The 14,908-nt window shown below is 41.3% G+C and overlaps 1 protein-coding gene across 4 annotated transcripts in view; it reads right to left on the bottom strand.

The window, feature by feature from the left end:
- Rab3gap1 (RAB3 GTPase activating protein subunit 1) overlaps nucleotides 1–14,908 on the bottom strand; it is a 75,122-nt gene that overhangs the window by 4,145 nt on the left and 56,069 nt on the right. For 3 of the 4 annotated variants that reach the window (XM_006529405.3, NM_178690.4, XM_006529407.4), the window contains 11 exons: nucleotides 14,291–14,457; nucleotides 12,183–12,272; nucleotides 11,611–11,783; nucleotides 9,288–9,342; nucleotides 8,654–9,025; nucleotides 5,178–5,315; nucleotides 2,167–2,394; nucleotides 1,647–1,743; nucleotides 1,431–1,534; nucleotides 1,042–1,157; nucleotides 584–686 (listed from right to left, as the gene is read on the bottom strand). In XM_006529405.3, the coding sequence (XP_006529468.1) occupies nucleotides 584–686; nucleotides 1,042–1,157; nucleotides 1,431–1,534; nucleotides 1,647–1,743; nucleotides 2,167–2,394; nucleotides 5,178–5,315; nucleotides 8,654–9,025; nucleotides 9,288–9,342; nucleotides 11,611–11,783; nucleotides 12,183–12,272; nucleotides 14,291–14,457 (1,643 nt within the window). The remainder of the gene's footprint in view (nucleotides 1–583; nucleotides 687–1,041; nucleotides 1,158–1,430; nucleotides 1,535–1,646; nucleotides 1,744–2,166; nucleotides 2,395–5,177; nucleotides 5,316–8,653; nucleotides 9,026–9,287; nucleotides 9,343–11,610; nucleotides 11,784–12,182; nucleotides 12,273–14,290; nucleotides 14,458–14,908) is intronic. The other variant, XR_001784075.2, reaches the window with a different exon arrangement.

Here is a 14,908-nt window from a genome sequence, read left to right as displayed (position 1 = left end):
AAAACTGTATTTAGTGCACATCATAATACTTTCACCTGAATTGCCAATATTAATGTGCCCCAATACCAGCGCCTTCTTGAGTGTGTGTGTACGTGTCTGTGTGTCTGTGTGCATATATATATATATATATATATATATATATACACATATGTAACCAATACCCCTTAATCAATATAACTTAACTTCCTACTTTCATGAATGGAAAGAATAATGAAGATAATTTTCCAAAGTGGATCTCCTCCTGTGCTGAGGCTCGTTTACACAGTTTTCACAGCCTGAAGTCCTTTTCCTTTTGAGACAATCTCTATTACAGACTAGTCAGAAACTGAGGCTATAAGCACGCTTTTCCATACCATAGCTCTGGCCATTGCTAAAAGTCCCTACCAGCTTCTAGAACAATGGGTGTGTGAGCCTTCTAATTTCCACAGTTTAGGTCTGAAATACTCTTTCATCACTTTGCTTAACCCAGGGCATCTCAAAGTCTCAGGAGCCCTGGAGCCTGTTCCTTTCTGTGCTGTCACCCCGGTGTGGGACTCAGAACACCATCCTGGGCCAAGAGCAGCCACGGAGGACTCGCACATACCCGCTGAGCATTCACAAACAGCTTGTGGATGATGCGGCCAGCATGTCCTCTTCCTGCCCCAGTGACTGATACCTCAGGCTGCTCCAGCAGGCAGCTGACAAACCTAGAGGAGGAAGCAGGAAGGGTCAAGCTGCTTGTTCTTCAGGGAGCCTCATTGGCAACTCCTCCTAAGCCCACCCATGGACAAGTGAGAGTGACAGAATTGCCTGGAAAGAACTTGGCACAGCTCTGATCCTAGAACTCAGGACTTCGCTGTCTATCATTACAGGGCAGAATATTTCATTTTGTTCTTTTGTTGCTGGGTTTGCCTTGGCTAACCTGAACAGCTACTATGTATTCTGGGCTATTCAAAGTTACCTCTTGTTTTAGCCCTGCAAGTACTGGGATTAAAGCCACCATGCCACCCTCTGTCTGCAGCAGGCCCTCCTGTGGACACAGCAGGGCACAAGCAACAGTACCTTTCCAGACCTTCCTTTTCCTCCTCGTGCTCACACTTCTCAGTTCCAAATTTGGCCTTCAGGGACCGGGCTCGGGCTATTATAGCTTCCACAGTAGTAATCTGAAGGATGATTTCCTGGAGCAGAAAGGGAGACAGAGATGAGGAGCCTTTTAGCCTTTTTAGAAGCCAATGAGATGGCTCAGCAGGGACAGGTCCTTGTCACCAAGTCTTACATCCTGAGTCTGTCCTCTGACCTCTAAATATCCCATGACATGCATGCATACCAACATCACTATCCAATAAATGAGTGTAAAAAGAAAATGTAAAACATAAAAAAAAAAAAAATTCAAGTAATTACTGCCAGGTGGGGAAAACTCTTGGCAAGACCGTGACAAAACATACACTTACTTCCAGTTTCTTGTCCTCAGGATTGGGGAAATGCAGAACTTTGCTGGAATGGGCTATGATCTGCTTTATAATCTTCTTAACAGAAGGAATGTTTTCCAGACTTTCTATTTATATTAAAAAAAAAAAGAAAGAAAGAAATTCAAAGCCATAGTTAAAAATGAAACCAAAAACCCTTCTTTGGCAATGGGCGTAGGGACTGACAACTGAGACATTTACCTTCTTCCTTTACCTTGAGAACAGCTGCATGAATCACACAAGGCAGGAGGTGCCTGGCTAGGTCTGCAGGCTTCTGCATGGCCAGGTAGTGCAGGACCTGAGGGAGACACAGGGGACCCAGAAATACTGCAGGGCGGCCTTCCTGGGGCACAGAGGCCTGACCTCAGCTCACTCTTGCCTCTTTCCCAGCTAAGCAGCAGCTATGGCAGAGGCAAGCATGTAGGAACTGTAAGAACTACTTTCTCAAGCTTTCCAAGTCTTTATGTTACACGTACAAAGGAGGAGCATGCAGAGAACGAGGATGATCTGTGAGCCACAACACCAACATGGCAGTTAACAGCAGCGTGTTGTCAATCTAGGATTTCTTTTTTAGGGCATTAGATAGAGCCACTAATAATAAATGTGTAAGTGTTATTTTGTTACTTGATTTTCTCAGTACTTCTAAAGATTGTTAGCGATCTTCTACAATCTGTAATTTCTTTGTCATTACACAGTAGATTTACTGGTCACTTCCTCGTACCTTTTCAGCCTCTCGGGTGTCATCAAACAGTCTCCTCTGACGTCGTGCTGGCACAGGCTTAGCAGTCTCCCAGGCTTCTACCCACATGTTGCTGGGGATCTTCATACGGGCACTCAGCTCCCCCTTCAGGACCACATTGCCCTTCTCGTCAGTCACCTCCTCCTCAATGTAGTCCCTTGGTGAGTACCACCTCACGAAATCTTCCAGAAAGCAGCCTGGATTAGCTGCCTAACACACAAAAAAAACAACAAAACAAAACCCAGCATTTTCAGACAAGCCTAGTGCAAAGTTATATTCACACTTAAAGTTTGAAAGTCACATTTAAAATAGGAGGTGTTAAAGCACCAAAAATGTTCCTCAATTTTACAGAAAAACCAAAAACCAAAAAAGCACCATTTTTATGTGATGACTTTGTACAAACTGTAGTATTAATTACTCAGTACTGAACAAAGTAGTGAATAAATGAAGTGTAGAGAGTTAAATAATGCACAGCACAGCCAGAGTAACACATGACCGAGACTCTATACTTGGTGGTTAGGCAATAGCAGCACTGGTATAAATATCAGCTAGCCTCCCTCACTCATGTTCTAGTCAGCAACCAAACTCTAAGGCTTCACACAAAACACCTCCATCTAAACTACGTCTATGCTATTAAGGAGCTGAAATCCCACTATTATTGTTCAGGTGGCTAAAAGCAAGCATTCATGCTCCAGTTATAGCACAACTACCTAGAATAATGACATATGCCAAAAACGTTCCAACAATTCTACTTTCAAACCTAGACGATAAAGCCGCCTCACACTGCTTGTGGAGAGCTATTATTAGCAGAGTACATAAGGATGGGCATGTAGCACTGTTGGTGAGAATAGTCTGTTTCAAATGTGATGGCTAAACTCATGGGGCTTAGGGTCACCATTCTTAACCCAGAGAGACCCTAACGAACCAGAGGAAGTTCTTCACTAACTGTAGAACCCGTTTGTTGTTGTTTCATTTTGTTTTTCCTGAGTGCTGAGAATTGAACCTGGGTCCTCTAGAAGAACAGCCAGTGCTCTTAACTGCTAAGCCATCTCTCCAGCCCCATAGGATCCATTCTTGTAAGGCTGTGCCATGGTTTGTGACAGTGCCTAGGATTTATGAGCAAAGGTCTGGATCCTACCCAGGCAGCACACCAGCTCATCTGTAAAGGCAGTAAGCTTGACAGTTTTCAATATTCAGCTCCTATGTTACAGACTAGTGAGTATTTTGTACTAGAGCCCTCCCCTGCCCTAAGTTCTTAGTAACATACCAGGCAGGACAGACACCTCAGCCATGACTTGTCCTCTTTTTACTGTTAAAGGATTTATTATAACGGATGGCCCAGAATAAGCCCCTATGATGTATGGGTGTCTCAGGCATACATCCATGCCCAACTCTGGGATCTCTAAGCAGTTCTAATAGTAAATTGTTCCTACAGAAAGGGAAAGGCAACTCATATGTTTAGAATAACTACTTACTTTTAAAAGTATCTATCTTTCATAGTTGTATTCCTAAGAGCCACCTTATACATGTACCTCTATTTTCTGGTTTAAAAAGTTATTATAAATTTGTAAGTGCCCAGCTCAGTCCAAAAGAATTTAATGAGCAGCAGTTTTGGTAGTGCACAATGTTAAAAGACTGCAAGCACCGTTTGCAGTCTCTTGTGTGCACGTCTGCAGAGCCTGCTGTGGAGCACACCCTGACTAGGAAGGCAGCTGATGGCAGGAGAACTGTAGTGGAAGTTGTCCACACCTGCTGACCCCCTTCTTTTTGGTTTTCTCCACAGGTCCTGAGTTCAATTCCCAGCAACCTCACAGTGGCTCACAACCATTTGTAATAGGATCCTCTTTTGGTGTGTCTGGAGACAGGGATGTACTCACATTAAATACATACATACAAACAAACATGCATGCATGCTCAGGCCTGGAAGAAGTTTCAGACATCCGTGTGCAGACAGCGAAGGCCCCCCCCCCCCACCCCGAGTTGTTTGTCACTCGGGTTGAGTATACTTTCCAAAATACATGGGTGTAGGAGGGCTTTGAATTTTTTTAGATTTCTGAATTTTCAAATGCACAAACTAAGCTTTGACTCGAGTCTAAACCTAAAATTCAATTACTTTTCATGCATACTACACTTATATACTGTGAAGGTGAGTTTATACAATGACTTAAATAATTTTGCATATGAAACACTCTTATAGTGTGGAATTTTCTACTCATAGTGTTAGGTTATGACTTTAAAGTGTCAGATATTGGGGGCCAAAGAGTTTGCTCAGGAGTTAAGAGCACCACTTGCTCTTCCAGAGGACACAGGTTCAATTCCCAGTACCCACATGGTGCACAGATATTCATGCAGGTAAAATACCCACACACATAAAATTTTAAAGTTTCAGATACTGGTTCATACAGTATCTTAGGGTTAAGGACACTCAAATACCACTGTCCCCTAAATGTGCAGAGCTGTACACCCAAGCCTTTATCCAAGCCCACAATAACTCCTCCAGGCAGCAAATACCTACTTTTCCAAAATACTGACTTTTCTGAGAAAGTTCCCATACCTGCTTAGCCACTTCCCTCTGACCTTGCATCCTTTGAAGACTAGAAATCTCTCACAAGCTCAATCGACTAAATAAATACTGTATCTCCCCCACCTACTCATAGTGTGTGGCACACATATGTTTGTTGCATAAAATAATCCACATAGAAATCCCTACAGTTCCCAAAGCCTTAAATTGGCTAAGGACACACAAAGGAAAAACCATCTATAACACACAGAATATTCAATTCTCAACTTTGGAAAGCAGGTTGACTTTCTTTTACAAACCTAAGAAGTGAGTCTGACATGTCCTTTCCAGGCTGGAAGAAGCATTTTGTAACAAGTAATAAATCCAAACACTTAAAAAAGACACAACCTTCATGTCACTTTATAGTGTTGTTCACAGTTTCATCCCAGAATAGCTGAAGACAGACTCAGAGAGCTCTGGAAGTGTGACCTACCTTAAAAGACTCCATATCGGAGAGGAGACAGGCACTCTGCATGCGTGCGCGGAGGTGCGCCCCCTCAGCAGATGTCCCTAATTTTGCTAAGACCTCAGACTGCTCTTCCAGCAGATCTTCTGTCATGGGTGCTGGTTCCTGTGACAATGCACAAAAGGACAAAAGGACAAAAGTAGCTCTTCAGAAACACAGCAGGACCATAAACATAGGATAAACATAGGACCATAGACATTTCTGCTTATGCAGCCACAAAATACACATTTGGAAGAATGTAAAGAAATGCAGAATTTAACCAACAAATTCCATGAGTTTCTCCTGGAGCACCGACTTCAGAGCAGAGGCCCTAACTAACTAACTCCCCATAATAAGAAGCTACTTTTTATGGCCCTATAGCTATGAAGTCACAGGATGGAAGGGAAGGAATAGGAAAATCACTAAAGAATAAACATGAGTGAACCAAAATAACATGAATCAAAAATACAACTATGCTGAAAGGAATTACCCGTATGAGCACATACTATAGATAGCTGGGTGTGATGCCTGTAATCCTAGCACTTGAAAGGTGAAGGCTAAAGGACTGAGGCTTCAAGATCATCCTCACCTTCACAGTGAATTCAGTACCAACTCTGCCTACATGAGACCTAATTCAACTTTCTCCTTTCTACTCAATATCAAAAGACAACAACATTTCTGTTCTAGTTGGGTTTCTGTTGCCATGGCAATGCTAACCAAAACCAACTAAAGGAAAGGGTTTATCTTATAACTTTCAAGTCAAGACCATCGCTGAGGGAAGTCAGAACAGATACTCAGGAGAACTTAGAGGCAGGAACTGAAGCTAACACTTAGGCTATGGAGGGAGGTTCTTTGCTGCTTGCTCTCCATGCCTTGCTCAGCCTGCTTCTTTATACAACCTGCTAGAGATAGTGTCATCCAATGGGTTTCCTGACATCAATCATTAACTAAGAAAATGTCCTATGGACTTGTCTACAGGCTAGTCTGATGGAGGCAATTCCTCCAGTGAGATTTCCTCTTCCCAGGTGTCTCGTTTGTCTCACATTGACAAACATTAATCAGGACAATATTGATTATTCTATGAACATATAATACAAATGGTTCCATTTATTAATTTAATTATTGTATGTGAACCCATGATACATCAAGTGAAGGGAATTACATAAAATAATCACATGCAATGCTGGTGAGGATACACATCCATCCTATCGATCACTACATACTTACTTTATGCTTATACACTTTATACTTACATACTTCTACACTTATATACTTAGCTTATGCTTGTACACTTAGTTTATACTTATATACTTATACACTTAGAGACTTAACCCTTAGTTTAATAATAGCTACTAAAACATTTCAAGATATAAAACCAGTCAATTACATTGACAAATGCTTAGGTTCATCAAAAGTCGAGGAAATAGCCAGGCATGGTAGTGCATACCTTTAATCCCAGCACTTGGGAAACAAGAGCAAACAGATCTCTAATAGTTTGGGACAACCTTATCTACAAAGTGAGTTAAGTGACTTTCAGACCAGACAAGGCTACATAGGAAGCACTTTCTTAAAATAGATAGATAGATAGATAGATAGATAGATGATAGATAGATAGATAGATGATAGATAGATAATCCTGCACTGCTGACAATGATATGGACTGAAACCATAGTTTATGAAATCGACATAAAATGCAAGTAATTTCAGTGCTAGAACCTTACTGTAATTTCTTGCTAAACTGCCATGGCTACAGTGTGTCAGCACATACTAAGCATTCCATCTATACCTATGAAAAGGGGAAAGAGTGTGAGAATTACTATGTCTTTACCCTTTAATTTACCACTGATGAGAATGTAAAACAGGTGCAACCTGTTTAAAGGGAAACTTGATAGCATTGGTCCCTTCACCTAGTGAACCATCTTTCTTATGTAAATGATGGCAGGGACTCATGATACAGACTGTTTAAAAGAGCAAATCCTTGAAAATGACACACAGTGATTGACATGAATAATTAAATAAGCTGTAGGACTTCCACATGTTAGAATAATATGCAACAATTATAAATGACACAGATGTACATTTAATGGCATGGGGTGACCCTATTGATAGGATAAACAAGCTGCGTATCAGTGCACATTCAGAAATGAAACCAAATCATATCCATATGCACACATCAGTGGAAAGGAAGAAGTGTAAGAAACATAACTCAAACTAGTAACAACAGTTACTTTTGAGAAGGTCTGAACCAGTGAGCAAGAAGCCTGCTTTTTTTTTTTTTCTGGTTTTTCGAGACAGGGTTTCTCTGTGTAGCCCTGGCTGTCCTGGAACTCACTCTGTAGACCAGGCTGTCCTCAAACTCCGAAATCCACCTGCCTCTATCTTCCGAGTGCTGGGATTAAAGGCACGCGCCACGACGCCGGGCTGCTTTTTTTTTTTTTTAAACATAAGTATTCACATATCACTTAGGCAAAACCAACCACCAAAAATGAATTGTTCTTCCCTAGACTGAGTTGCTGTTCTAATGGTATAAAATGGCTTTAAAACATGTTTGAAGAAATAAAAACAGTCCTAACTGAAGGACGATCGTTTTTGTTCTCCCCATTCTGTACTTGGAGTACTCCAAGCACTTCATCTCTACCTATGGAAATACAGTTTAAGAACCAATAATTCCACAAGTTCAGGGTCCACTGTGGAGGAGGGTACATAGCATCTTGTGGACATGACATGGCCACTGCACTCAGATTCACAGAGGATCAAGCTAGTCCCCATTCTAACACGGAATGGAAGGGGTTCATGAGCCCTGATGTGTGGCTGAGGAGCCATGGACAGATGATGGTTTCCAGGGAGGAGAGACTCAGTTTCCTTTAAGGGTGTGGGTCCTGGTAGGTCCACCATGTTGCTGGGGAGGGCCCCATATCAAGGAGCATATGGGGAAAAAAAAAAAAAAAAGGAATTGATGGGCTATTTAAAAAGAAAAGAGCCAAGCCGAGCAGTGGTGGCGCACACCTTTAATCCCAGCACTTGGGAGGCAGAGGCAGGTGGATTTCTGAGTTTGAGGCCAGCCTGGTCTACAGAGTGAGTTCCAGGACAGCCAGGGCTACACAGAGGAAACCCTGTCTCGAAAAACCAAAAAAAAGAAAAAAAAAGAAAATAAGAAAGGAGAGCACAGGGTTGGGGAAGGTAGGAGAGGTATAGACTTTAAGAGAAGTCACGGGGAGAAGGTGAGGCTAAGTATGATCAAAACACATTGCATAGAATTCTCAAAGAATTAATCACCTTATATAAGGTCAATACCATCTACTAAGGCTTCAAACGATTATGCAATTTCAGACTGGCAGAACTGAAAGTTCCAAACCTAATCAAAGACTTTAAATAATCTCTCCTACCAAAAGCAATCATCTCCTCTAGGAAGGACCTAATCAACAACAAAAGGCAGCTGAGTTTGCAAGCCTTGGTGCACCTACCTGGGTCACTGGAATGTAGAGAGGCTCTCCATTATGCAGCAGGGTAAGTTTCCCGTGCTGGTGCAGGCGGCCTTCTGGCTTTAAGTTTGCCATCTCCTTGGGACCGCCTTTCTTACCACTCTCCTGTCCGTTTCCTTTAAGGTCTTCCGTATCACTGAGGCATTCAAAAAACTCTTCTTCACTATCACTCCAGGAATCCCAGGACTTCCCTACTTCTCCCTTTTCCTTCTCTGTATCTCTGAGATGGTCCAGGCCCAGCTGGCCTCCAGTTTTCCCAGCATCCCCTGGATATGCACTAGTCGTACTATCCGAGAGGCTCGTCTTTTTCCCTTCATCACGTGCTTTCTTCCTTTCAATACAACAATTTAACATCTGAAGAAAACAGAAATAGCATTTATGGTTGAACTAGAGTACAGCAATATGTATCAATTGCTTCAGTATTTCTTTCTACTTTACCAAGACAGATTACAGGGATTATAAGCAACCCATAAGCAGCCCAAAGAAAGTAGCCTATATAAGTCATTCCTACACTTAAGTGTTAGATTAAGCGTCAGGTTTTGCATATATATATATATATATATATATATGTAAATGATGTAAATGTGTGTGCACTCATGCTATGGAAAACCGTTACCTGTAGTTTCTGATGCAGTAAGCAGCATCTTAGATCTGGTGATCCACTTGCTAGTCTACCAAATAGGAAAAGAAAGCTTAAGTTTTAGTAAAATTATATCACGTAAGCCTACTTACACATTGTCAATTTTTTTTTTTTTTTTTAAGACAGGGAACTGATTTATTTATTTATTATATGTAAGTACACTGTAGCTGTCCTCAGACACTCCAGAAGAGGGAGTCAGATCTCGTTACGGATGGTTGTGAGCCACCATGTGGTTGCTGGGATTTGAACTCTGGACCTTCAGAAGAGCAGTCGGGTGCTCTTACCCACTGAGCCATCTCTCCAGCCCCATTGTCAATTTTTTAAACTATATTGTTAAGAAACCAAAACTAGATTTCCATACTTAAGAAAGCCAGGTTCCAGATTATGATTAAAAGTTCAAAATTATTTTATCCTATCTCACAATCGTCATCAAATATAAAAACCATGTGATATATAAGGGCAAACTCATAACAGCTTCCAAGCTAGTTAGAAACCTGAGTCTAAACTCACCACAGGAAGTAACTAGTGTACAGCACTTTGCATATCACACAAACAAAACTCATATGTACATAGGTAGATTCTCATTAAACAAACCAAGGTCTGTCTCTACATCGCCTTTGCCAGTGAGATCCTGGACTCCCTTTGGTTCTAAATCACTAAATTCCTCCACTCAGTGTGCTTCTGTATGCCAATAAGTTCCAGAGCAAAACAGTAACAGCCAAGAGAGAATCCAGATAAACAGAGACTGGCAAAACATCCTAACACAAAACACTTTCAGGTCAGTGGCCATTAAACTAGTCATATCATCCTCTCCTTAGAATGGGTAGACAACCACTAGCCTACTAGCAGTAATTGGCATGTATGCATAGTTAAGAGTTTATGCAATCAGTAAAATGTCAATATAAAAAGGTTCTAGATTGGGGCTGGAGAGATGGCTCAGCGGTTAAGAGCACTGACTGATCTTCCAGAGGTCCTGAGTTCAATTTCCAGCAACTATACGGTAACTTACAATCATCTGTATTGGGATCTGATGCCCTCTTCTGGTGTGTCTGAAGACAGTGTATTCACATAAAATGAAATAAATAAATCTTTTTTAAAAAAGAGATTCTAGATTATATTTAATGCCTGAAATTATAGAGTACTTTAAAGGTATTTTTCTTCAAATAGAAGTATATGCATAGATAATTTAAGAAATACAAAGATGAAACAAATAAACAAACAAAAATGTACTTTCATACCTGGGAAAACTATTACCACTTGACTGTATTTCTCTCCAATCTTTTTTCTATACCTACATATCAGCATAATTGAAAGCATTCTGTGCTGTATTACAACACCTAGTTACTAATACAGTTTCTATGACTTAATCTTGTTTGTTTGCTGAGACAGGGTTTAACTATGTAGTTCTGGCTGGCCTGGAGCTTCCTATGCAGAGCTCAATGCACAAGAGATCTGCCTGCCTCTGCCTCTGCCTCTGCCTCTCTGCGTCCGCCTCTGCCTCTCTGCGCCTCTGCCTCTCTGAGCCTCTGCCTCTGCCTCTTGCCTCTGCCTCTTGTCTCTGCCTCTGCCTCTGCCTCTTGCCTCTGCCTCTTGCCTCTGCCTCTTGCCTCTGCCTCTGCCTCTGACTCTTGCCTCTGCCTCTTGCCTCTGCCTCTGCCTCTTGCCTCTGCCTCTGCCTCTCTGTGCCTCTGCCTCTCTCTCTCTGCCTCTCTCTCTGCCTCTCTCTCTCTGCCTCTCTGCCTCTCTCTCTGCCTCTCTGCGCCTCTGCCTCTGCCTCTCTCTCTCTGCCTCTCTCTCTCTGCCTCTCTCTCTCTGCCTCTCTGTGCCTCTGCCTCTGCCTCTCTCTCTCTCTCTCTGCCTCTCTCTCTCTCTGCCTCTCTGCGCCTCTGCCTCTCTGCGCCTCTCTGTGCCTCTGCCTCTGCCTCTTGACTCCTGAGTGATGGGAATAAAAACATCTGCCACCATGCCCAACACGCACAGTTTCTACATTAAGGTTCTTGAGGTATGCACCTGTAGCTCAGTGGCAGAGCACTTGCCTGGAATACATGAGGCCCTGGGTTCATGTCTCAATACCCCACCTCAAACAAAGCAATAAGCGACTCTAGAAGAAAGCTTTACAGTCATGCAGCACAATGTTGACATTTAGGTTGTCTGGCCTTTTCTTCCATTAGAAATGTACTGCACTGAACACCTGAGTAAAGATGGATACATATTTCTTACAAAGAATTCCTGAAAGAAGTCAGATATTTGGTGATAAAAAAAAAATCCTAGCTAAACAACTGGAAATTAAAATTATTACCCTGGAATCAGAAAGTTGTTTTCCCATCTGAAACGCATTTCAAGAACAAATTCCTGCCAGAGATGTGCCACTCCCTTCAGCCCTCCATGGTAGAAGTTGATCATACAAAGACACAAGGCCAGTTTGTATGTTAGACTGTCGGAAGGCGCAGACTTGAACTGATTGTAGAGAGTCTAAATTTTACAAAAGAAAAACAAAGCAAAACCTGTTAACAGCAAATTTGCATACTTAAAGAGTACATAAGAAGAATCTTCCATCAAAATAAACCCATCAGAATCTGCTGCAAGACAAACTTAAGAATTTGACAAGAACTCTAAACTACGAGGATCCAACAGCTATGTATACGATTCTTATGCTATTCGTTTCTATTTCCCAAGAAGCTGCTTTGCTCTACAAAACAGCTATATCTACACAGATGTTCTAAGCCGGTCATCATCTGAGTGGCTGTGAACACCACTCAGTTTTCCCAGATAGATTTTTAAATGAAGAGATACTTAGGTATCTCTAGACATTGAGCAAATCCCTAGACATAAAGTGCATTTACAATATTTTAATGCTGAATTCCAACTTACATAGTCTCCAGCCTCTGGTGCAGGAATGCTATTGTCTATTGAAGTAGTTCCATCTAACGGCTTCTCAGAGACAGCATCTGGGAACAAGAACTAGGGGAGGGATAATCACATTATACTTACCTTCTTTGATGATTTTAACGTTCTTTTTCTCGTGAAAGTCAGTTCTCACTATAAAGCTCTAGCTAACTTAGAACTCAATATGTAGACCAGGATGGCAAAGCACTCAGAGATCCACCTGCTCCACAGGTACTGGGATGGGATTAAAAATATAAGCTACTACATCTAACTATTCTGTTGGTGTTTATAACCCATAGAAGATACTGATTGACTTTCCAGTAGATTTGCTGTTAAAATTATGAGAATATTCTTACTGTGATATCCAGCTGATTCTATATTGTCATAAAAAGGAAAATATTTTCAGCAGTTCAGAAATTTTTCATTCAAATAAGCACTTGATTCTGTGAGGTAAAACACAGAAGCAAAAATCTCATCACACCGATTCAATACTCATCAATGTTAGTAAATCCTGTATTTTAAAAAGTGTGAATCCCTTTAGAGTCAAAACTTTAACAAATGATCTAAAACCACCTCTGTGTTTCTGAGAATCTGTGCTAAGATCATCCACAGGTTTCCATGTATGAAATACTGAAGGCATGGTGGAAAATATCCCCTAGAAATGAGGAGCTTAAACCTGCATTGTGTAGATAAGGTTTCACTGTAAAGCCCAGGCTAGATTTAAACTCATGAGCTTTCTATACTAGCCTTCCAAGTGCTAGGCTTACACCACCTTACCAGGTCCTTAGGATTTAAGGAGTCTTCTCTACAGAGACTTATTTCCTTTTATTAGTATTGAGACGATTTTCTGATGTTACTAACCAATCTCTCTAGCTTCCATTGGAACGTATTACAGAACATGTTCAGACTTTCTAGTATTTTAACCAATATTTAACAGACTTATAAAAACCGACGTAGCTAAGAGGTACAAAGTTACAGTAGCAGTTATATATTTACAAACACCATTCAGTTCTCATCTTTCCCGTATTTATAATGTACCAGCTAAAGATCTAAAAGTCTTGATCAGAAAACTGGCAAGACACTGGCCAGCATCAGGTCCAAACCCAGCATTACCTTCCTTTATTACACTATTTTTGAAGGGTTTCCTTGAAGACTTTATTATAACTGCAATTACAATCATTTAATAAAGACCTATTATATGCCAGGTAGTAATGGCCCTTTAATTTTGTAACAATCTCACCAGGTGTTATCAGCTTCCTTTTTTTTTCCTGTTCTTTTTGAGAGAAGGGCTCTTTATTATGCATTTCTAGCTGCCCTAGAACTCTCGATGTAGACCAGAACTCACAGAGATCTGCCTGCTTCTACCTTCCAAGTGCTGGGATTAAAGGAATGTATCACAGGAGTACCAGCTCCGTTTGTGAGATGAAAAACCTGCAGTGACTTGTTCAACATCATGGAGGAAGTCAGTATTCACCCTGCCATGTGGCTCTCAGGCTACACCCACTCCAATTACACTATACCTGGGACCCACCTTAACCCTCTTCTTTGTCCTCTCTGGTTCTTACTGTACAGATTTTTGTAGGCTATTGTCATAAGACCATTTTAAAAGTTCAATTCCCATCACAAACGAATCTGTTTCAAGTGGTGTTAAGACAAAAGTGCGGTGCTAGATCATGCAGGTTTCCAGCTACCTGCCCATCCTTACCCTGATCACTCTCAGGGAAGCACTCCTCAGACACCACTGTTTAACATGCACTCAGGCATGGAGAAGGCCCTAGGTTTGATCCCTAGCACCACATAGCAAAACCTCACTCAGTAGGTGGCATCCTCTTTAGAAAGCATCCTGACTTCCACTGTGCATGTTAGCACATGCGCGCGCGCGCACACGCACGCACACACACACACACACACACACACACACACACACACCACCCAGGACTGTAACGCTATGCCTCTTCTTCCCAATAACCAGTCTCTGAATGTGGATCTCTGATTATACTTTATGCTCCTAATCCAGTGCTGCCATAAAGAAGGAATGGAATATATAATCATATGCTTATGCAGATACACACAGAAGTGAGGCGGCTACTTACCAAGAGAATAGTATTGAGAACATCACTGTTCAGCGGCGACTCTTCCCCTCTGTGCTTCCGTATCTTCTTCTTTGCAGTGTGTACCATATTTGAAACTGATAATTTATGAATTGGAACTGGCGCTGGCTCAGTCAGCTTTGACAAAGCATGAGTTATATCAGCAACTTCTATAAAGTAGAAATGAATGCAAATTCTATCACCAAAAGTGGCAGGGAAAGTGTCAATAAGCTGATGACATTCACATGTTTGGGTTCTCCCTTACACACGTATTAAATACTCTCAGAATTATAAAATTATCAAGTTCTCACATGCTCAGCTTTACATGAAACATGGATGCCGAGAAATCACAAAGTTATTTTTCTTCTGGAGACCTCAAATATGAATATCTAAAACTATGCTTTTTCCACATACCTTATTACTATTTGTTGTTGTTGTTGGGAAGAAGTGATTAAACATATTTGCTGATTAAGCTTTGGGTGCAGCCTAAAGAGAAAGGCCAGCAAGTGCCATCTATACTCCCTTCTCCAACTCAATTCAAAGTGATTAAAAAGTTGCTAGGATATATGCCAAAGAATAAAGGCAACGTTTTGGAGAAAATGTAAACTAGGAAAAGTAGGT

This window comes from Mus musculus, chromosome 1, assembly GCF_000001635.26.
Source record: "Mus musculus strain C57BL/6J chromosome 1, GRCm38.p6 C57BL/6J".
Classification (NCBI taxonomy): domain Eukaryota; kingdom Metazoa; phylum Chordata; class Mammalia; order Rodentia; family Muridae; genus Mus; species Mus musculus.
Note: the sequence above shows the minus strand (reverse complement) of the source record. Positions and strands in the feature narration are given on the sequence as shown.